Source organism: Phaenicophaeus curvirostris, chromosome 5 (genome assembly GCF_032191515.1).
Source record: "Phaenicophaeus curvirostris isolate KB17595 chromosome 5, BPBGC_Pcur_1.0, whole genome shotgun sequence".
NCBI classification, from domain to species: Eukaryota; Metazoa; Chordata; class Aves; order Cuculiformes; family Cuculidae; genus Phaenicophaeus; species Phaenicophaeus curvirostris.
Window position 1 is genome coordinate 1,380,571 of NC_091396.1, and position 19,580 is coordinate 1,400,150.

The window sequence follows — 19,580 nt, forward strand, 5'->3', positions numbered from 1 at the left end:
AAGAGTTGCCCGGCAGGGAGGAAGAACCTCAACAAGCCGTCCCCCAGCTCTGGGGGATGGAGCAGCTTGGTATGTCCTCAGAGACTAAGCACCATGCCAGGTGGACACGTCCAACCGGAATTCTTGAGAAGCAAAGGGCTGGGTTTGCCTTGGTTTCTCAGGTTTCAAAGCATGGAGGAGCAGGGAGTGGAGCTGGAGGAGCCCAGAAACCCAGCAGGATGGAGCGGAGAGGGGCTGTGGAGGACAGCGCACCCCAAACTAGGGCAGGACAAAGGTTCTCGTCCCTGCTGGCACCCTCCCTGTCCTTCTCCTCCAAGGTCCCCGTTTGATTGCTGAGATTGCCGACCCTTGCGAGATAAGGGAGGGCAAATTGCAAGGCGTGGAGTGGAGGAAACCGGGAGCCTCCCAGCTCGAGAATTTGGGAGGAAACCATCGGTGTGGACGTTGTCCAAGGGGTGCACGGGGAGCAGGAGGTGACCACCAGCATCACCCCCGGAGCATCCCACCAGCCCTTCTGCTGCGGTGATGGAGCGGGAGGCTGCTGGATCCAAGCGTGGCTGGGACACGAAGAGATGGTAAGGGGGCTGTGGGATCTCTGTGGGGCACAGGAGATGTGGGGCACAGGGAGCCCCTCTATTGGCCATGCCCCAACCTTCTGCCCCAGCCGCCGGCAGCCTCTGCTCTCCTGCTGGCCTCACCCTTTCCCTGCTCCCCGGATGACCAGCATCTCCATCCCATGCCCCAATGGTTGGGGTGCTCCAGAGGCAGCAGATGAGCAGGAGGAGGTGGAAGGGAGGCACACAGGAGGCTGCTGCTTGCAGGGCAAGACCTTTCATTGCACGGAGCCACCACAAGTGGTGGCTGGAGACCCTCAGAGCAAGGTGCAGGCGCCCTTGCGCTTCAACTCGGAGACGGCTCGGACCATCCCCAGCTTCTGCTGGCTGTAGGGAGGGTAGCGCGGGGCGTTGAGGGCCTCCCGGCCCATTCCGCGGTGCAGGCAGCCGCGCCGGTGGGTGAAGGTGTCGAAGGTGAACTTGCCGTGGTACATCCCCAAACCGCTGTTCCCTGCAACACACGGCACAGGTCCTGGGTGGGTGGCTGGATCTCACCCACCGCTTGGGCCGAGGAGCCTAGAATTAAGCTCCTGGCTCCCCTGTCGAGGGCGGCACTGAGGAGGTGCTGGCGATGGAGACCTCAACCTGCACCACAGCAGGTTCAGATTAGACATAAGGAACGATTTCTTCATTTAAAGGGTTCTCAGGCCCTGGCAGAGGCTGCCCAGAGCGGTGGTGGAGTCCCCAGCCCTGGAGGCATCTAAAAGATGGGCAGAGGAGTTACTCAGAGATACGATTCAGTAGTGGGCGGTTGGACTCGATGATCTCAAAGGTCTTTTCCAACCAAATGCCTCTATGACTCTTTGATCTGTGGACGGCTCGACATTTTCACCTAGCTGCTTTCTAGCCATGGCCAGGCTTCCCCAGAAAGTGGTTTAAATGAGAACATGGAGGTGACCTGGCTCAACACCCAAATATTGCTTGAGGAAGGAAACTTGAGAAGCTTTGGAGGAGGAAGACCAGGGCCTGAGAGGAGAAAAAGCTCCTGGTGACCTGGGTTTCACCGTTCCAGGTGGCACGTTTAGACGTGGTGCAAAGCTCACCAGGGTCAGGGAGGAGACCTGAGGTCTTGGCAGAGATCGCGTGGCCTGGCAGTGGACATGTTTTGGAGGGTGTCTCCATCTCCATGGACACTTAACCACTTAAAACACTCGGTAAAGAAAACTACTCTTGTTTCTATCATAGAATTGTTTGGGTTGGAAGGGACCTAAAAGTCAAGTTCCAACCCCTGCCAGGCAGGGACATCTCTCAGTGGATCAGGTTGCACAAAGCCTCATCCTATACCTGTAACTCTTCTTTCTCAGGTGCTTCCTCCATCCGTTCTCAAGCTTCTCCTCTCTTTTTACTCGACTTGTGGAAACTTTATGGATTCAAAAACCCTTCTGGATTCACAAAACCTCCCTGGTGCCACAGCAGCCACCAGCCGAGCTTCCCTACTGCAGAGACACCTTCCAAAGCACGTCCCTGCCCTGTGGGTTCCAGCTCCACTGCCGGTGAGACTCCAGGAGCGGACGGGGGGTTATCAAGGTGGCTTTGGTGAGGATGGGACCCTAGGATGGGCGAGAGGACTGTGGGAGGTGGAAGCTGGCCAGGAGCGAGCAGGGAAGGCGAGGCAGGCTGGTAGAAAATACAGAAACCCAGCTGCGTGCTGATAACCGATGCCGTAAAATTCTACTTGAGCCGGTCAATCTAACTGATAACGTGCAAAACCCTCTCAAGATTGTGGATTCTACCTCACACGTCAGCAACCGCCGCAGGAGGAAGGTCTCTTAGCGAGCTGAGTGGCTGGTTTAGGAACTGGAACTGTTTTTTGGGGGAGGTGAAGGTCATCTGACTAAAAGTGAGTGTCTCTCTTACGTAGACTCCTTTCCGAGGAAAGAGAGAAGTGCACTTGGACGTGTTTCTTAATCCTAAGTAGGACGTGTTTCTTAATTCTAAGTAAACATCCAGGACCAACAAGAAGGAACACGGCCCCGAGGTGATGTTCACAGCACGTCCCAGCGTGGCTGAACACTTCCCTGGATTTGAGGAGAGGGTAAGTACAGAATCATGGAATTCTAAGCCCTCTAAGCTCAGCCAGTCCAACCCTCAGCCCAGCCCCACCCTGCCTGCTAAACCAAGTGCTGCGGCTACGTGGCTTATGAAGCCTTCCAGGGATGGAGACTCCACCACTGGCTTCCCCCCCCTCCTCCAGTAAAGAAATTGTTCCGAATATCCCATCTAAACCTCCCCTGGTGCAACTTGAGGCTGTAATTATACAGAGTCCAGCACCCAGCACTGAGAGAACACGTCCCATGGAAGGTCAGATGAGCAACCTGATCCCCTGGGAGGTGTCTCTGCCCTGGCAGGGGTGGAACTGGATGGGCTTTGAGGTCCCTTCCAACCCAACCCATTCCATGATTCTAGGATTTATGCACTATAGGTCTCCAAGAGCTGATATCAATGAGTGTGTGTGTTCCTCTGTGTGCATGGGATGAGAAGAAATGGCTTCAAGCTGCACCAAGGGAGGGTTTGATTGGATATCAGGGAAAATTTCTTCAATAGAAGAGTGGTGAAGCCCTGGCAGAAGGTGCCCAGGGAGGTGGTGGAGCCTCCAGCCCTGGAGGGGTTCAAAACCCATGTAGATGTGGCACTTGGGGATGTGGTTTAGTCGGCACGGTTGGGCTGGATGAGCTTAGAGGGTTTTTCCAACCTCCAAGGTTCTATGATTTAGGAATTTGTAGGAGATTGTGCTCTCTTCAGCCCCAGAGTGGAGATTTATGAAAACGTGAAATTCTGAATTCCCAGAAACCGTGAATAAGTGACAATTTGCAAGTTTTCTCCTGCAGGAAGAAGAGGTGGTGCAGCAGGAGGATGGGTGGGACAGATTCCTGCCTGCATGTGGAAAGGAAGGTCTAGAGGTGCTTCTCTGGTGGCCACGTTCAATATTCCATATTTTTTAAACAGATATTTTACATACGCAGGGAACACCGTGCTTGGGGTGGCAAACAAGGAGAGCAGAGGCCTCACAGGGCTCCACCCTTTGAAGCCCAAGAGCTCAGTGAAGCACAGGAGCTCTTGGTGGGATCCTCCACAGGATTTCTCCTCGTACCATTGACCCCTCTGGACCTGGGGCCCAGGACTGGGTCCTCCATCTCCTGCCAGAGCCTTGGTCCCCGTGCCCAGCTTGTCTCGGGCACCGCGGATCACACGTGGCCCAGGGCAGAGTGGGTGGGGGTCTCGGAACCTACCGACGCCTCCGAAGGGCAGCGAGGTCAGCATCACGTGCATCAAGGTGTCGTTGCCACAGAAGCCACCGCTGCTCGTGCGCTCCAGGACCTGGTTCACCACCTGGGAGGGAAGCAGAGAGGGGGGAGATGGGGCTTGCACCCTGTTCCTGCCCCTCCAGCTGCAATCCTTCCCCACAACCGAGGTCCTCTGCTCTAAAGAAAAACTTTGGAGCATGGACATGGCTGAAAAGACCTTCCAAGGAGCACGGGGCAAGCATAGCCCTGGCTTCACACAACGTGGGCTCCGTACCTTGTGGTCGGAGGAGAAGGCGTATGTGACCAGCGGCCGCTCACGGCTGTTGATAAAGTCAATGGCTTCGTCCACGCTGGCCACAGTGATGAAGGGGAGGATGGGGCCGAAGATCTCCTCCTGCATGACAGGATCAGAGGGCTGCACGTCCACCAGCACCGTGGGGGCTGCGGAGAAGGACGGAGGCATCAGCCACAGGCAGAGGTTGGAGATGACACCGTGCTCCTCTCCCCAGACCTCCTCGAGGACAGGACACCTCACCAAGCTCCTCAACTACCATGCAGACCTTCAGTTCCACCTCAAACCTCCCTCCAGATCCTCTCTAAAATCCAAGCCCGCACCATGCAAGGATGAAGACTCATGTCAAGTTCAAGCCCTCACCGATGTAGCGTGTCTCCGCGTCCGTCTGTCCCCCGATGGCCACGGTGCCGCTGCTCAGCAGCGCCTGCACCCGCTGGAACTGCTTGTCCCCCACCATGCGGCCGAAGTCAGGGGATTCCTTGGGGTTGGAGCCGTAGAACTCGGTGATGGCCTCGCGCAGGGCGGGCATCAGCTTCTCCTGCATCTCCAGGCTGCACAGCACGTAGTCGGGGGCCACACAGGTCTGCCCCGCGTTGAAGAAGCGTCCCCAGGCCACTCGCCGGGCCGCGTTGCGCACGTCGCAGGTGTCGGACACGTAGCAGGGGTTCTTGCCCCCCAGCTCCAGCGTCACGGGCGTCAGGTGCTTGGCGGCGGCTCCCATCACCATCCTCCCCACGGAGGGGGAGCCTGTGGGTGTGGAAGAGAAGCATCACGGGGAGGATCCCACCTGCTACCGGCCAACTCGTGGCTTTACCCTTATGAGGAGCCAGTGACACGGAAGACATGAAGGCCCTCACGCTCTCCAGCTCAGCCACAGCATCCCCAGCTCAGCAGTTACAGAACATGGTTATGGCTGTGAGATCGTCAGACACGTTGGTGGCAGATCCGTCATGGATCGTTGAATCACAGAACCCTAGTACGGGTTGGGTTGGAAGGGACCTCAAAGCCCATCCAGTCCCACCCCTGCCAGGGGCAGGGACACCTCCCACTGGATCAGGGGCTCCAAGCCCCATCCAACCTGGCCTTGAAGCCCTCCAGGGATGGGGCAGCCACCCCTGCTCTGGGCAGCCTGGGCCAGGGCCTCCCCACCCTCACAACAAAACATTTATTCTCAAGATCTCATCTCCATCTCCCCTCTTGCAGCTCAGAACCATTCCTCTTGTCCTGTCCCTGCCCTCCCTGATCCAGAGCCCCTCCCCAGCTTTCCTGGAGCCCCTTTCAGCCCTGGAAGCTGCTCCAAGGTCTCCCCACAGTCTTCTCTTCTCCAGCCTCAACACCCCCAACTCTCTCAGTCTCTCCTCGCACAGGAGGTTCTCCAGCCCTCGGATCATCTCCGTGGCCTCCTCTGCACTCGCTCCACCAGCTCCGTGTCCTCCCTGTGCTGAGGATCCAGAACTGGACTCGGGGCTCCAGGTGGGTCTCCCCGAGCGGAGCAGAGGGGCAGGATCCCTCCCTCCCTGCTGCTCCCACGGCTCTGGATGCAGCTCAGGAGGTTTCTCGGTTCTGAGCGCACGTTCCCAGCTCCTGTTGAGCTTCTCCTCCCCCAGCACCCCAAGTCCTTCTCCTCAGGGCTCCTCCCAATCCATTCTCCACTCAATCTGTAATTGTGCAACTCGTCCTTGCACCAGATTCCCAACACAATCTCTGCAGCCTCAGGGAACAGGAAAGGGCACCTGTTTGCGGGCTCCTCACCACCTCACGCTGACGGCGGGTGAGCCGCAGTGGGGTGTCCAGAGGGATTATCCCATGGGAATCCCTCTTCCTCACCTCCCAAAAGCCAAGCAGGGCTCTGCTCTGGCCTGAAGGACTTACCTGTGAAGAAGATGTAGTCGAATTTGTTCTCCAGCAGCCTGGTGGTCTCCGGCACGCCAGCGGTCACCACGGCAAAGCAGTCCTGCAGTGTAAGAGGAAGGGTCCCCAGTGCCCCCATCCCCACCAGGAGCATCCCGAGCTGCTGGGCGTGGAGGAAGGACCTGGGATGGTTGGGTGCTGGGGTCTGCTAGGACGGTACAGGGCACGGTGTGATGGTTGAAGCCATAAAACAAGGACAGGGAGAGCTTCTTACCTTGTCCAGGTAGCTGGGCAGCGCCTCAGCCATGAGTCTCTCGGTGTTCTGGGTCATCTCCGAGGGTTTGAGAATGACACAGTTACCTGGGGAGGGACCGACAGGACGTGAGAGCGATGCCATGGGGACAACCAGCCCCTCCGGCACCTCAGCTTGGGGACAAGGTGCCCTGGCCGGTGCTGGATCCTCCTGCCAGGGGACAGGTCAGTCTCACCGGCCGCGATGGCCCCGATGAGGGGCCCCAGCAGGAGGTTAACGGGGTAGTTCCAGGGCGCGATGATGAGCACCACTCCATACGGGTCCTTGCGGACGAAGGCTGAGTCCAGCCGGGTCACCTGCAGGACACCAGGAGAGCTTCTTTGCACCCTCATCTCCACGCTCACACCCCACCAGCTCTGCACAGCGGGCAGGTCCTCTCCCCACCCTCTCCTACTTCTCCCCCCTTACCAGATTCCTCTCCACCTGCTCATCCTTCATCCAGTGGGCCAGGTTGTTCAGCGCCTCATGGAGCTCGTTCTTGCAGAGAAGGACCTCAGAGAACTCGGCTTCGAAGGGCGGCTGTGGACACAGAGCATCCTCCTCATCAGGTCTCCGTGAGCTGCAGCTCAGCGGCTCCTCTTATCCTTTCCCTGCATGATTTGTACCCAGGATTTAGGGACCCAAGCCCTTGTTGTCCTGTGGTGGATTGCTCTCACCCCCAAGGTGAGCTTTCCACAGTGAGCAGGTGAGCCCCACCACCTCGGTGCCACTGGGGTTTGGTGACCTCCAAAATCCCACTGTGGTATCACCAGGCCAGTCCTGTTGGCACTAACAAGCCCATGGCAGGTTGGCTGAATTAATCGTGGTCTTCACAGCCCCGCTCGGTCCTCGCTGGGGGCAGGAATGAGCTCTGGAGAAGGTGGGGTGGGACGTGCTCCACCTTGGTTTTCTCTTGGTGCCTCCACCCATGTTCACTGGCTCCCAGCCCAGCAGGAGCAGGGAGTGCAGGGGTGGAGAAGGTGCCCTGGGCACCACCAACCCTGCCTGTGTGACAGAGGGAGCCCCCCAGTGCCCGTCCCCCCCTCACCTTGCCCAAATCCAAGGCGGTGGCCTCCAGGATGTCCTCCTTCTTCTCATCGAGGAAGCGTCCCAGTGCCTCCAGCTGGGCCACGCGATATTCCATGGGTCGCGTCTTCCCCGAGAGCCAGGCTGCCCGCAGGCGGCTCACCAGCCCCGCGTAAGGGTTCCCGCTGCGGGGACAGGGACATCAGGGAGACCCCAACCCCACCCCAGCCCCTCGTTCACCAGGTGATGAGGGACAGGAGCTCCGTGTCGCCCCAGCTCCGCTTCACCCCAACCCGGAGCCCTGGGGAGAGGACAGAGCATCCTGCACCCCTCCCATCTCCTCTTGCTCGCCCCCTCACCTCATGGCATCGCCAACCACGCTCCCCTTCCCACCAGCAGCAGCAGCATCCGCGGTGTTCCCGGGCTGCAGGAAGACGCTCCCGGTCTCCATGGTCCCAAGGCAGTGACGCGGAGCAGGTGAGGCCGGGGCTGGCAGCCTCCCCACGGCAGCGAGCGCAGGAGGTGGCCTTGGGGGTGTCCGTGGGGGCCGAAGGGCGCAGGCAACTCGGTCCCTCGCACAGCCGCTGGCTCGGAGCGAGATGCCGCTGGCTTCCTGCTCTGCCCCTTGGCCGCCTGCCCCGCCAGGCGTCACCGCGGGCTTCGCTCCAGCCCAAACCCTTTGGGGATCCACAAACCACACCCCAACTCCAGCCCAGGGCACCTCGCCGCCACCGGGCACAGTGCGGGGGGTGGATGGGGACGCTGGGGGGCTTGGAACCACCCCCCTCCAAAATTCCCACCCCCAAGCCGGGTGATGCAGGCGCAGATGATAGGAAGCTGGGTGGGAGCTGGATCTGCTGGAGAGCAGGGAGGCTCCAAAGGGATCTGAACAGGCTGGATCCATGGGCTGAGACCAACGGCAGGAGGTTCAACGAGGCCAAACGGCGGGTCCTGCCCTTGGGGCACAACAACCCTGAGCAGCTCCAGCCTAGGAGAAGGCTGGCTGGAAACTGCCTGGAGGAGAAGGACCTGGGGGGGTTGGTGGAACAGGAGCCAGCAGGGGCCCAGGGGGCCAAGAAGGCCAAGGGCATCTGGGCTTGGATCAGACCCGGCGTGGCCAGCAGGGCCAGGGAGGTTCTTCTCCCTCTGGCCTCGGCCCTGGGGAGAGCGCTCCTCGAATCCTGGGGTCAGTGCTGGGCCCCTCCCCACAAGAAGGATGTTGAGGCTCTGGAGCGAGTGCAGAGAAGAGAACGGAGCTGGGGAAGGGGCTGGAGAAGAAGAGGAGCGGCTGAGAGAGCTGGGGGGGTTCAGCCTGGAGAAGAGGAGGCTGAGGGGAGACCTCCTTGCTCTCTGCAACTCCCTGAGAGGAGGTTGTGGAGAGGAGGGAGCTGGGCTCTTCTCCCAAGGGCCAGGGGACAGGACGAGAGGGAATGGCCTCAAGCTCCACCAGGGGAGGCTCAGGCTGGACAGCAGGAAAAAATATTTCCTGGAAAGGGAGATTGGGCAGTGTCCGAGGCTGCCCAGGGAGGGGGTTGAGTCCCCTTCCCTGGAGGGGTTTAAGGGCCGGGTGGCCGAGGTGCTGAGGGACGTGGGTTAGTGATTGATGGGGATGGTTGGACTCGATGATCCGGTGGGTTTCTTCCAACCTGGTGATTCTGTGATTCTATGAGGTGAAGCTAGGCACGAGAGCTCAATGCAAAGTCTTTACTACAGGCAGGGTTACAGAGGAAAAGCACCGGCTGGCACTGAGAGGAGGGAGAGCGAGGTTCATCCAGAAGGATAGGTCCATCAGACGGGAGATGGGGTTACGTGCTGGCCCTCAGCCTCACAGGGACCGTTTCTCCGCTGGGAAGAGAAGTGGGCAAGGACAAAAAGAAGATTTTGGCATTTCAGATGAGTCCGGAGCAGAGGCAACTGGGGAGGAGCAAGGGCGCAGGAGGAGATGTCCATCCCCGCTGTCCAACGTGGATTGAGGAGGACCAGGAGCCGTGGACAGGGGGTTTCTCCGTAGGGGGACGCAGGAGCAGCTCTCAGAGCAGGGTGCACATGCCCCTGCGCTTGATCTCGGTGGCCGTCGTCAACACTCCCAGCTTCTGCTGGCTGTAGGGAGGGTAGCGCGGGCCGTTGAGGGCCTCCAGGCCCATGCTGCGGTGCAGGCAGCCGCGCCGGTGGGTGAAGGTGTCGAAGGTGAACTTGCCGTGGTACATCCCCAAACCGCTGTTGCCTGCAACACACACGGCACAGGTCTGAGCTTGTACGGGACAAGGAAAAGCTGACACGCTTTTCTCATGCAAATCATCCTGCTGCTGGGCAACCACAGTGGTGGAAGACCTCTCATCCTTCGCTCTTGTCCTTCGGAGAAGCTCTCACCCTTCCCTGTGCCTCTTCCAGCTCTACAGCTACCTAGTCCAGGAGGACTCAGGTTCAAGGGCATCATTTTTCACACAGAATCAGGTTGGAAAAGACCTTTAAGACCATCAGGCTGCCCAGGGAGGGGGGGCTAAGTCCCCTTCCCTGGAGGGGCTTAAGGGCTGGGTGGACAAGGTGCTGAGGGACATGGGTTAGTGATTGATGGGAATGGTTGGACTCGATGATCCGATGGGTCTTTTCCAACCTGGTGATTCTGTGATTCTATGATCAAGTCCAACCAATAAACCCAACACGGCCAACTCCACCACTAAACCATGTCCCCAAGTGCCACATCCTTATGTCTTTTAAATACCCCCAGGGATGCCGTCACTTGTAAGAGTCACAAAATCATTAAGGTTGGAGAAGACCGCTGAAGTCCAACCCTGCCTGCTAAACCATGTCCCCAAGGGTCACAGCTACACATTTTTAGCCCTTCCAGGGATGGAGACTCCACCACTGCCCTGGGCCTCTGCCAATGTTTTGCTGCTCTCACAGTAAACAAATAGTTCCTAATGCCCAATCTGAACCTCCCCTGGTGCAACTTGAGGCCACTCCCTACTCCTGGGAAGCCTGTTCCAATTTTACAAGCCTCCAGAAGCTTTGCTGTGTCTCCAAGGCTCCACTTCCCTCTAGGGTGCTCTACAAAACCATGGTTTGGAGCTACCAGCGTGGCCCCCATCAAGCTCAGCTTCTTTCCAGAGCTCTTAAAACCCGTTGGCAATGCCGGTTCTACCGATTCCTGCGGCTGGTTTAAGCGCGAGGTTGCACCTCGTGGTTAATGACCCAATGACTTCACATCTGAGCTACCGTGGAAGCTTTGGCAAAGGTCACCTCACCGCAGTGACTTCAGACCCTTCACCTGACTGGGACACTCATAAAACGGCTTCACCTGATAATTTGAGGCAATTTGGCTGAATCATTTCCATAAAGATAAGTGACGGGATAGAAACCACCAGGAATTGGTCCCTGACCCACAGGAAGGAGAATTAATTGTTGTTGCTGTGTCCTATTAAGTCTGAATCAGCTGCCGGCCCCGACAGAGACGCTGAGCGGCAGCAAATTGAGATAGATCCCCCAGAGAAGATTCCAGAGAGAAGACCAGACAGACCATTCCAAGGAAGCACCATGAGGTTGGGAAAGCATTCCAAGGAAGCATCATCTGAGGCTTCTTGTATTCATAGAATCCTGGAATGGTTTCGGTTGGAAGGGACCTCAAAGCCCTTCCTCGTCGTGTCCAACGTGGCTCAGGCACCAGGGGCAGGGTGGGAGGGGGCATCTGGGCTTACCGATCCCTCCGAAGGGCAGCGAGGTCAGCGTCATGTTCATCAGGGTGTCGTTGCCACAGAAGGTCCCGCTGCTCGTGCGCTCCAGGAACTGGTTCACCACCTGGAAGAGAAGCAGAGAATCATAGTCTCAGAATGACGTTGGAAGAGACCTCAGTGCCCATCCAGGCCCACCCCTGCCCTGGGCAGGGACACCTCCCACTGGATCAGGGGCTCCAAGCCCCATCCAGCCTGGCCTTGAACCCCTCCAGGGATGGGGCAGCCACCACTGCTATGGACAACCTGGGCCAGGGCCTCCCCACCCTCCCAGAAAAACATTTCTCCCCAAGATCTCATCTCAATCTCCCCTCTTGCAGCTCCAAATCCTTCCCCTCATCCTGTCCCTGCCCTCCCTGATCCAGAGCCCCTCCCCAGCTTTCCTGGAGCCCCTTTCAGCCCTAGAAGCTGCTCTAAAGTCTCCCTGCAGCCTTCTCTTCTCCAGGCTCAACAACCCCAATGCTCTCAGCCTGGTCTCATACAGGAGGTTCTCCAGCCCTCAGATCATCTCCGTGGCCTCCTCTGCACTCGCTCCAGCAGCTCCGTGTCCTCCCTGTGCTGTGGATCCAGAACTGGACTCGGGGCTCCAGGTGGGTCTCCCCGAGTGGAGCAGAGGAGCAGGATCCCCTCCCTCCCTGCTGCTCCCACGGCTCTGGATGCAGCCCAGGACACGGGGGGGTTTCTGGGCTCTGAGCACACGTTCCCAGCTCCTGTTGAGCTTCTCCTCCCCCAGCACCCCAAGTCCTTCAGCTTAAAAACAAGAGGATGTGGCTCCAACCTGGCTCCACAAGCAGCACTTGTCAGACATCACCCAACTCATTCACCAGCCCCATTGCCCAGAGCAGTTGGGCTCAAAAACACCCTTCCAGATCGCACCCTGGGTTGTCAACAAGGTGGGTGGCAGCCCTGCTGGCCCCTTTCCCTCACCTCCCTTTCTACTCCATGGCCCACACGCACCTTGCTGTCGCAGGAGAAGGCGTAGACAACCAGCGGCCGTGGCCGTGCATTGATAAAATCGATGGCTTCATCCATGTTGGCCACGACGACGATGGGCAGGATGGGGCCAAAAACCTCCTCTTGCATCGCAGGGTCCGAAGGCTGCACGTCCGCCAGCACCGTGGGAGCTGAGGAGAAGGGTTAGAATCAGAGAACCACCAGGTTGGAAGAGACCCACCGGATCATCGAGTCCAACTATTCCCATCAAGCACTAACCCATGGCCCTCAGCACCTCAGCACCCTTAAACCCCTCCAGGGAAGGGGACTCAACCCCCTCCCTGGGCAGCCTCGGACACTGCCCAATCATCCTTTCCAGGAAAAATATTTCCCTAATGTCCAGCCTGACCCTCCCCTGGTGGAGCTTGAGGCCATTCCCTCTCGTCCCTTGGGAGAAGAGCCCAGCTCCCTCCTCTCCACACCCTCCTCTCAGGGAGTTGGAGAGGGTAACGGTCACACATCACTCACCGCGGGGGCACGGGGGCTCCCACAGTCCCCAGACCCCATCTCCTCACCGATGTAGAGCTCCTTCTCGTCCGTCTGTCCCCCGATGGCCACGCGCCCGCTGCTCAGCAGCGCCCGGATGCGGCAGAACTGCTTGTCCCCCACCATGCGGCCAAAATCAGGGGATTCCTTGGGGTTGGAGCCGTAGAACTCGGTGATGGCCTCACGCAGGGCGGGCATCAGCTTCTCCTGCATCTCCAGGCTGCACAGCACGTAGTCGGGGGCCACACAGGTCTGCCCTGCGTTGAAGAAGCGTCCCCAGGCCACTCGCCGGGCCGCGTTGCGCACGTCGCAGGTGTCGGACACGTAGCAGGGGTTCTTGCCCCCCAGCTCCAGCGTCACGGGCGTCAGGTGCTTGGCGGCGGCTCCCATCACCATCCTCCCCACGGAGGGGGAGCCTGTGGGTGTGGAAGAGAAGCATCACGGGGAGGATCCCACCAGCTCCGGGACACGGCCCCTGGGCTGAGACCAACGGCAGGAGGTTTGACAAGGCCAAATGGCGGGTCCTGCTCTTGGGGCACAACAACCCTGAGCAGCTCCAGCCTAGGAGAAGGCTGGCTGGAAACTGCCTGGAGGAGAAGGACCTGGGGGGGTTGGTTGAACAGGAGCCAGCAGGGGCCCAGGGGGACAAGAAGGCCAAGGGCATCTGGGCTTGGATCAGACCCGGCGTGGCCAGCAGGGCCAGGGAGGTTCTTCTCCCTCTGGCCTCGGCCCTGGGGAGAGCGCTCCTCGAATCCTGGGGTCAGTGCTGGGCCCCTCCCCACCAGAAGGATGTTGAGGCTCTGGAGCGAGTGCAGAGAAGAGAACGGAGCTGGGGAAGGGGCTGGAGAAGAAGAGGAGCGGCTGAGAGAGCTGGGGGGGTTCAGCCTGGAGAAGAGGAGGCTGAGGGGAGACCTCATTGCTCTCTCCAACTACCATAGATTCATTCTATGATTCCATGCTCTGGTCTGAAGGACTTACCTGTGAAGAAGATGTAGTCAAATTTGTTCTCCAGCAGCCTGGTGGTCTCCGGCACGCCGGCGGTCACCACGGCAAAGCAGTCCTGCAGTGTAAGAGGAAGGGTCCCCAGTGTCACCATCTGCCCAGGCCACTCTGTCCCCAAGCCCACCAGGAGCATCCCGAGCTGCTGGGCGTGGAGGAAGGACCTGGGATGCTTCGGTGCTGGTGTGTGCAAGGCAGGGTCGGGAACACCATGGCCTTGGGGCAGGAACGGGGACAAGGACATGGAGAGGGTCTTACGCTGTCCAGGTAGCAGGTCAGTGTTTCAGCAATGAGTTTCTCGGTGTTCTTAGCTATCTCTGAGGGCTTGATGATGACACAGTTACCTGGGGGAGATCGAGAAGACGTCAGAGCAGTGACACGGTGACACGCCGGCTTGGGGACAAGGCCAGTGCTGGCCACTGCCTGGATCCTCCAGGCCAGGGCACAGCTTCTGCTCACCAGCCGCGATGGCCCCGATGAGGGGCACCAGGAAGAGGTGGATGGGGTAGTTCCAGGGCGCGATGATGAGCACCACCCCGTACGGGTCCTTGCGGATGAAGGCTGAGTCCAGCTGTGTCACCTGTGAAGAGCCCACGACCTCAGTGCCGTTCCCAACCCGGCCTGCCCCTCACCACCTGCAATTTCTCTCCTCCTCTTCCCTTCCCAAGCCAGCCCAGAGCTTCTGCCTCACCAGGTTCTTGCACACGTGCTCGTCCTTCATCCAGTGGGACAGGTTGTTCAGGGTGTCGTTGAGCTCGTTCTTGCAGAGGAGGATCTCGGTGAAGTACGCCTCGAAGGACGGCTGCGGGCAGACACCACGTAAGCACCACGCCGACCCCATCTCCTCCCCTTCCACAGGGGTCACCTGCCCCTCTTCTGCTCGTGAAGAGCAGGAGAAGCTTCTAAGTAGAAGCTATTTAGCAGAAGGCTGCCCAGGGCAGTGCTGGAGCCTCCATCCCTGGAGGGGTTCAAAAAACGTGTAGTAGTGGCACTTGGGGACATGGTTTAGCAGGCACGGTGGGGCTGGGCTGATGATGAGCTTGGAGTTCTTTTCCAACCTCATGATTCTGAGCTGCTGTCACCTCCCGCAGCCCCCAGGGAACATCACAGTCCCTGACATTCTATGAAAATAGGGGTTTGGCCAGAGATATAAACCAACATTTAACATCATCTCAATACCAAACAGCCTCCTGAGCTCAGCATCTGTGAAATCCTCGCCTGGGAACAGAGCCATGGGCCAAGGGGAGACCAAGCAACGCTACGGGAGCTCCAGGAAAGCCGGGGCTGGTGACCTGGGGTGGGACAGCGCTCTTGCCCTGGGGCATTTGTGTCCCCACCAGAGCGGGAAGCAAAGCCTCAAGCTCCCTCTCAGAGCCCGTGCATGAAAGCTGAAACGAGGACCTCGATTTGTTCGAAGAGAAATATGAAGAAGAGCAACCACTTCATTAAACACCTCGTGACGGAGCTCAGCTGGACACCACCAGGCTCTGGGTCCTGAGGTTCCTGCACCGAGCCAGCACACGGCTGGGAAGGCAAGTTGGGGTCAGGGGATGAAACAAATCCAGCAGGTTTCTCCAAGATTGACCTTCCCACCAGGCACTGACTAAATGGACAATGACTTGGGAGCGGTGGTGGGACGTCACAGCTGGGATTGCAGGGGCTGCTGAGGTATTTCCTGCCCCTGGCGTGTCCTCTCCGCTGCCGTAATCGCAGCCGTGAAGCACAGCTCAGGACTGGTCTTGCAGGAGAAGCGTGAAGATGCGAGGAGATAACTCAGCCAGCTTCGTAAAGCCCCTCCTGGAGGGCACAAGGTGCAAAGTTCCTGCCCTGAGAAGCTGTTTGCAAAGCATGGTGGGTGCAGTCAACATCTATTGGGTTCCTCCAACCCAAAAGCATCCCTGGGCAGGAGCTGCGGCCAAACACCAACTTCAGGCTTGGAAAGGCTGGTTTCTCCACCACCAAACCTCACTGGAGAGACCTTTGGGTCTCCAGCGCTGGTGGCCACACGTTACTGCTAGGTAGCCAAGCTGCTCCTGGACACAAGGGCTCAGTGGGGACGTCCGATGCGCAGTGAAGCAACGGGTTGTTCTCAGCCTGGGCTGATGGTTGCATCATTAGGAGGATGAAGAAATGGCTGGTGACGGTGGACCGTGCCGGTGAAGATGGAACACGGAGGTTCTAAGATGAGCCATTAAGTCTGAGATCATCCAGGTTCCTTCAGTGATCAATAGAGAGAAACCAGCAGCCCTGGAGGTGAGAGACCCACCAGGGATACGCAAGACCAGATGAACTCTCCATTGAACTATGAGGGCCTGGCTGCATAACGAGTGCGTTACTGGACAGCTGGCTCTAATTAGATGCAATTAGAAGGACGCACTCGGAGTGCTGATGCCTATCGACCTGAAGGAGAAGGCCCTCACCCCAAACAAACAAGGAAATAACAAGCCTGGGTGGCGAAATCCGTGTCTGAGGGCACGGCTGCCGCACTGATGCACCCACAGCCATGAGTCCCTCTCCCAGATAAGAGCGGTTACGGCTCACCAGGGCGAGCCAGCCCTCCAAAAACGTTCCCTAACGCCACGGGGCCAAAGCCTGCAGGGATCTGTGGGGTTGCAGCACGTGTCAGGGAGGAAAAAAGGAGGAGAAAAGGGTCTCGGAGGAGCTGAGACTGCCGGAGGCGGCAGGGATGCTCAAAGAAACCGTGTGGGAGCTCCTGGCATGGCACAACATCCGGAGCCACGGCCAGGTCCCCACCTGTGCCACCTCCGTGCCAGGGAAACCAGCCCCCGAGAGGAATGTGCGAGGCCAGCACATTGCACAGCGCTGGCAGTGCCGGGTGCGACCGGGCTGCCGAGGACACAACCTGCTGTGGAGGTCACAGCGAGCCACCTGGGACTCCAGGCGTGGGGTGGATGCACAAGGTGAAGCTTGGAAACACTGAGGTTCCCTCAAGAAAGTTCTGGGCCCCTCCCCACAAGGAGGACGTTGAGGCTCTGGAGCGAGTGCAGAGAAGAGAACGGAGCTGGGGAAGGGGCTGGAGAAGAAGAGGAGCGGCTGAGAGAGCTGGGGGGGTTCAGCCTGGAGAAGGGGAGGCTGAGGGGAGACCTCATTGCTCTCTGCAACTCCCTGAGAGGAGGGTGTGGAGAGGAGGGAGCTGGGCTCTTCTCCCAAGGGACAGGGGACAGGACGAGAGGGAATGGCCTCAAGCTCCACCAGGGGAGGCTCAGGCTGGACAGCAGGAAAAAATCTTTCCTGGAAAGGGTGATTGGTCCGTGTCCGAGGCTGCCCAGGGAGGGGGTTGAGTCCCCTTCCCTGGAGGGGTTTAAGGGCCGGGTGGACGAGGTGCTGAGGGACATGGGTTAGTGATTGATGGGAATGATTGGACTCAATGATCCTTGGGGTCTCTTCCAACCTGGTGATTCTCTGATTCTAAGAGGGAATTTAGCCGGTTTAGGGGTGTTGGGAACAGGGTTAACAACATCAATCCTGGCACTGTGCTCCCTCTGCAGGGTCTGGCTAAGTCTGGCGACACAGAGCTCAGCAGGGACTGCAGGGATGCCACAGCAGCCCCAGAGCACATCAAAGAGGGTGCAGGACCCCAACAAGGAGACCCCCATGCCCACAGCCCCACACCTGCACCCAGGAGGACACACGACCCAGACAAGATGCTCTGAAGGGCCCCAAAGATTGGACCCTCTGTGGCCACCACCTGTCCCCCCCTCACCTTGCCCAAATCCAAGGCGGTGGCCTCCAGGATGTCCTCCTTCTTCTCATCGAGGAAGCGTCCCAGTGCCTCCAGCTGGGCCACGCGATATTCCATGGGTCGCGTCTTTCCCGAGAGCCAGGCTGCCCGCAGGCGGCTCACCAGCCCCGCGTAAGGGTTCCCGCTGTGGGGACAGGGACATCAGGGGGACCCCAACCCCACCCCAGCCCCTCATTCTCCAGGTGATGAGGGACAGGAGCTCCATGTCACCCCAGCTCTGCTTTGTCCCATCCCAGCAGCAAACTGGAGCCCTGGGGAAAGGGAATCTGGACACCTGGATGCTCCCCTGGCTGCCAGGAGCAAGGGCTCCTCGTGCTCCCTGCTCAGCATCGTTCCAGGCAGTCGTAGAATCACAGAATGTTTTGGGTTGAAGGGACCTCAAAGCGCATCCAGTTCCACCCCTACCATGGGCAGGGACACCTCCCACTGGATCGGGGGCTCCAAACCCCATCCAACCTCCCTCTTCCCTCGGGACGTGGTGGCCCGTGGACCCCAAATTTGTCCTCCAGCCTCCATCAACAGCACAAAGCTGAGGACCCCGGAACCGCTGCAGCACCCCGCGCCCTCCTCACCCCACCCATCCCATCTCCCCTCACCGCAGCCGCGTGCCCCTCGCTCTCACCCCATGGCACTGCAGATCACCGGACAATTCCCACCGCCAGTTCCACATCCAGAGGCTTTTCCAGCATCGTGTCCGGCCGCGCTGCACTTGCCATGGCCCAGGGGAGGTTCGAGGGCTTGGTGCATGCTGACCTGTTGGAAGGTGTCCATGGAGAACCTGGGAAGAGATGCAGGATAGGTCACGCCGAGGCTGGAAGTGCCGGAGGTGCCGGAGGAGTCACCGCGCAGCCAGGCAGCCGAGGCTTTGAAGGGCAGCTTGGGGCTCGGGGCTGGCTGTGGGGTGACTCAGCTCGGCACAGCGGCCGCAGGCTCGGGGTGACCGGCGGGACATGCCTGGCATTCCCGGGCATCCCCGCGCTCCGGCAGCGACGCCAGCCCCGGGTCACGGACCCACAGCCCCGGCTGACCCCTGGGACCCTGCTGTGGGGCAGCATCCTGAACTGATCCGTGGGATCTCCATGGGACCCCGCTGTGGGGCAGCATCCAGGGATGATCCCTGGGATCCCGCTGTGGGGCAGCATCCAGGGATGATCCCTGGGATCCCGCTGTGGGGCAGCATCCTGGGCTGATCCCTGGGATCCAGCTGATTCTTGAATCCCCCTGGGACCCCAGCTGTGGGGCACCATCCCGACCTTAACCCCTGGATCCGCAAGGACCCCGGTGTGGGGCCGTGTAGGGCAGCCCCACATCTGTCCCCCCTGCCCCTCTCGGTGCCCAACACACCCACCCGTCTTCGAGAAACCCCCCCAGCGCCCCCCAGCCTCCACCCGTGTGGGGCTGGAGAAGCCGCTGGCGCACGGGGACCCCGCGGTGCCTACCTGGGGCTGAGCGGTGGCCGGAGGAGAGCGGGGTGGCTGGCACTGCCAGGGGGTCCCTCCTAAAAAGTGTGGGGCTGGTGGCCAGTCCCACGGCCAGGGGCGGGCAGGACAGTGTCCCGCCTCCGTGGGGCTGGCAGTGGGGAGAAGGGATGGGGTGGGATGGGATGATGGCACTGGACAACTCCCATGGCCACCAAACCACCACCATGAACCTTCACCCACTAAGAGCCCATAGACCTGCTCCCCGAGACCCATGGGGACACCACAGACCCCTCATGCTGATCCCCAAGATCTGTGGGGACCCCACACTCTGATCCCCAAGACCCACAGGGACACCACAGATCCCTTGCCCTGCTCCCCAAGACCTATGGGGACACCACAGATCCCTCTCCCTGCTCCCCAAGACCCATGGGGACACCACAGACCCCTCACGCTGATCCCCAAGACCTATGGGGACACCACAGACCCCACACTCTGATCCCCAAGACCTATGGGGACACCACAGACCCCACACTCTGATCCCCAAGACCCACGGGGACACCACAGACCCCTCACCCTGCTCCCCAAGTCCCACAGGGACACCACAGATCCCTCACCCTGCTCCCCAAGACCTACAGGGACACCACAGACCCTTCACCCTGCTCCCCAAGACCTATAGGGACACCACAGACCCCTCACCCTGCTCCCCAAGAGCCACGGGGACACCACAGACCCCTCGCCCTGCTCCCCAAGACCCACGGGGACACCACAGACCCCTCACCCTGTTCCCTAAGACCATCCTGACCCCTGGGGACCCTACAGACACCCCCACGGACCCCACGTCTGTCCAGAGGGCTGCCCATCCCCCTC

At 59.6% G+C, this 19,580-nt stretch overlaps 2 protein-coding genes across 4 annotated transcripts in view; one reads left to right on the forward strand and one right to left on the reverse strand.

The window, feature by feature from the left end:
• Window positions 1-19,580, forward strand: part of RAB15 (RAB15, member RAS oncogene family) — an 85,412-nt gene that overhangs the window by 40,116 nt on the left and 25,716 nt on the right. The window lies entirely within an intron of this gene.
• On the reverse strand, window positions 828-18,865 carry LOC138720858 (aldehyde dehydrogenase family 3 member B1-like). Of its 3 annotated transcripts, XM_069857260.1 has the most exons (11): window positions 18,732-18,865; window positions 17,915-18,070; window positions 17,254-17,416; window positions 14,221-14,331; window positions 13,989-14,109; window positions 13,788-13,873; window positions 6,027-6,108; window positions 4,515-4,901; window positions 4,134-4,300; window positions 3,845-3,944; window positions 828-1,065 (listed from the first exon to the last, which is right to left on the reverse strand). In XM_069857260.1, exons 2-11 carry the CDS (start codon window positions 18,061-18,063, stop codon window positions 872-874), a joined length of 1,560 nt encoding a protein of 519 aa, XP_069713361.1. In that variant the 5' UTR covers window positions 18,064-18,070; window positions 18,732-18,865; the 3' UTR covers window positions 828-871. The 3 variants fall into 3 exon arrangements, with proteins under 3 accessions (XP_069713361.1, XP_069713360.1, XP_069713359.1); XM_069857259.1 differs by lacking the exons at window positions 4,134-4,300; window positions 4,515-4,901; window positions 6,027-6,108; window positions 18,732-18,865 and adding exons at window positions 12,009-12,175; window positions 12,560-12,946; window positions 13,509-13,590 and having other exon boundaries at window positions 834-1,065; XM_069857258.1 differs by lacking the exons at window positions 828-1,065; window positions 3,845-3,944; window positions 4,134-4,300; ... (1 more) ...; window positions 6,027-6,108; window positions 18,732-18,865 and adding exons at window positions 9,018-9,547; window positions 11,019-11,118; window positions 12,009-12,175; window positions 12,560-12,946; window positions 13,509-13,590.

Coding starts and splice junctions, on each gene's coding strand:
- LOC138720858 (XM_069857260.1), bottom strand. CDS start 18,063: ATGGACACCTTCCAACAGGTCAGCATGCACCAAGCCCTCGAACCTCCC. Junction 14,332..17,253: donor CCGCCTTGGATTTGGGCAAG/GTGAGGGGGGGA, acceptor GTCTGCCCGCAG/CCGTCCTTCGAGGCGTACTT. Junction 1,066..3,844: donor GCTGCCCTTCGGAGGCGTCG/GTAGGTTCCGAG, acceptor CGTGTGTTGCAG/GGAACAGCGGTTTGGGGATG.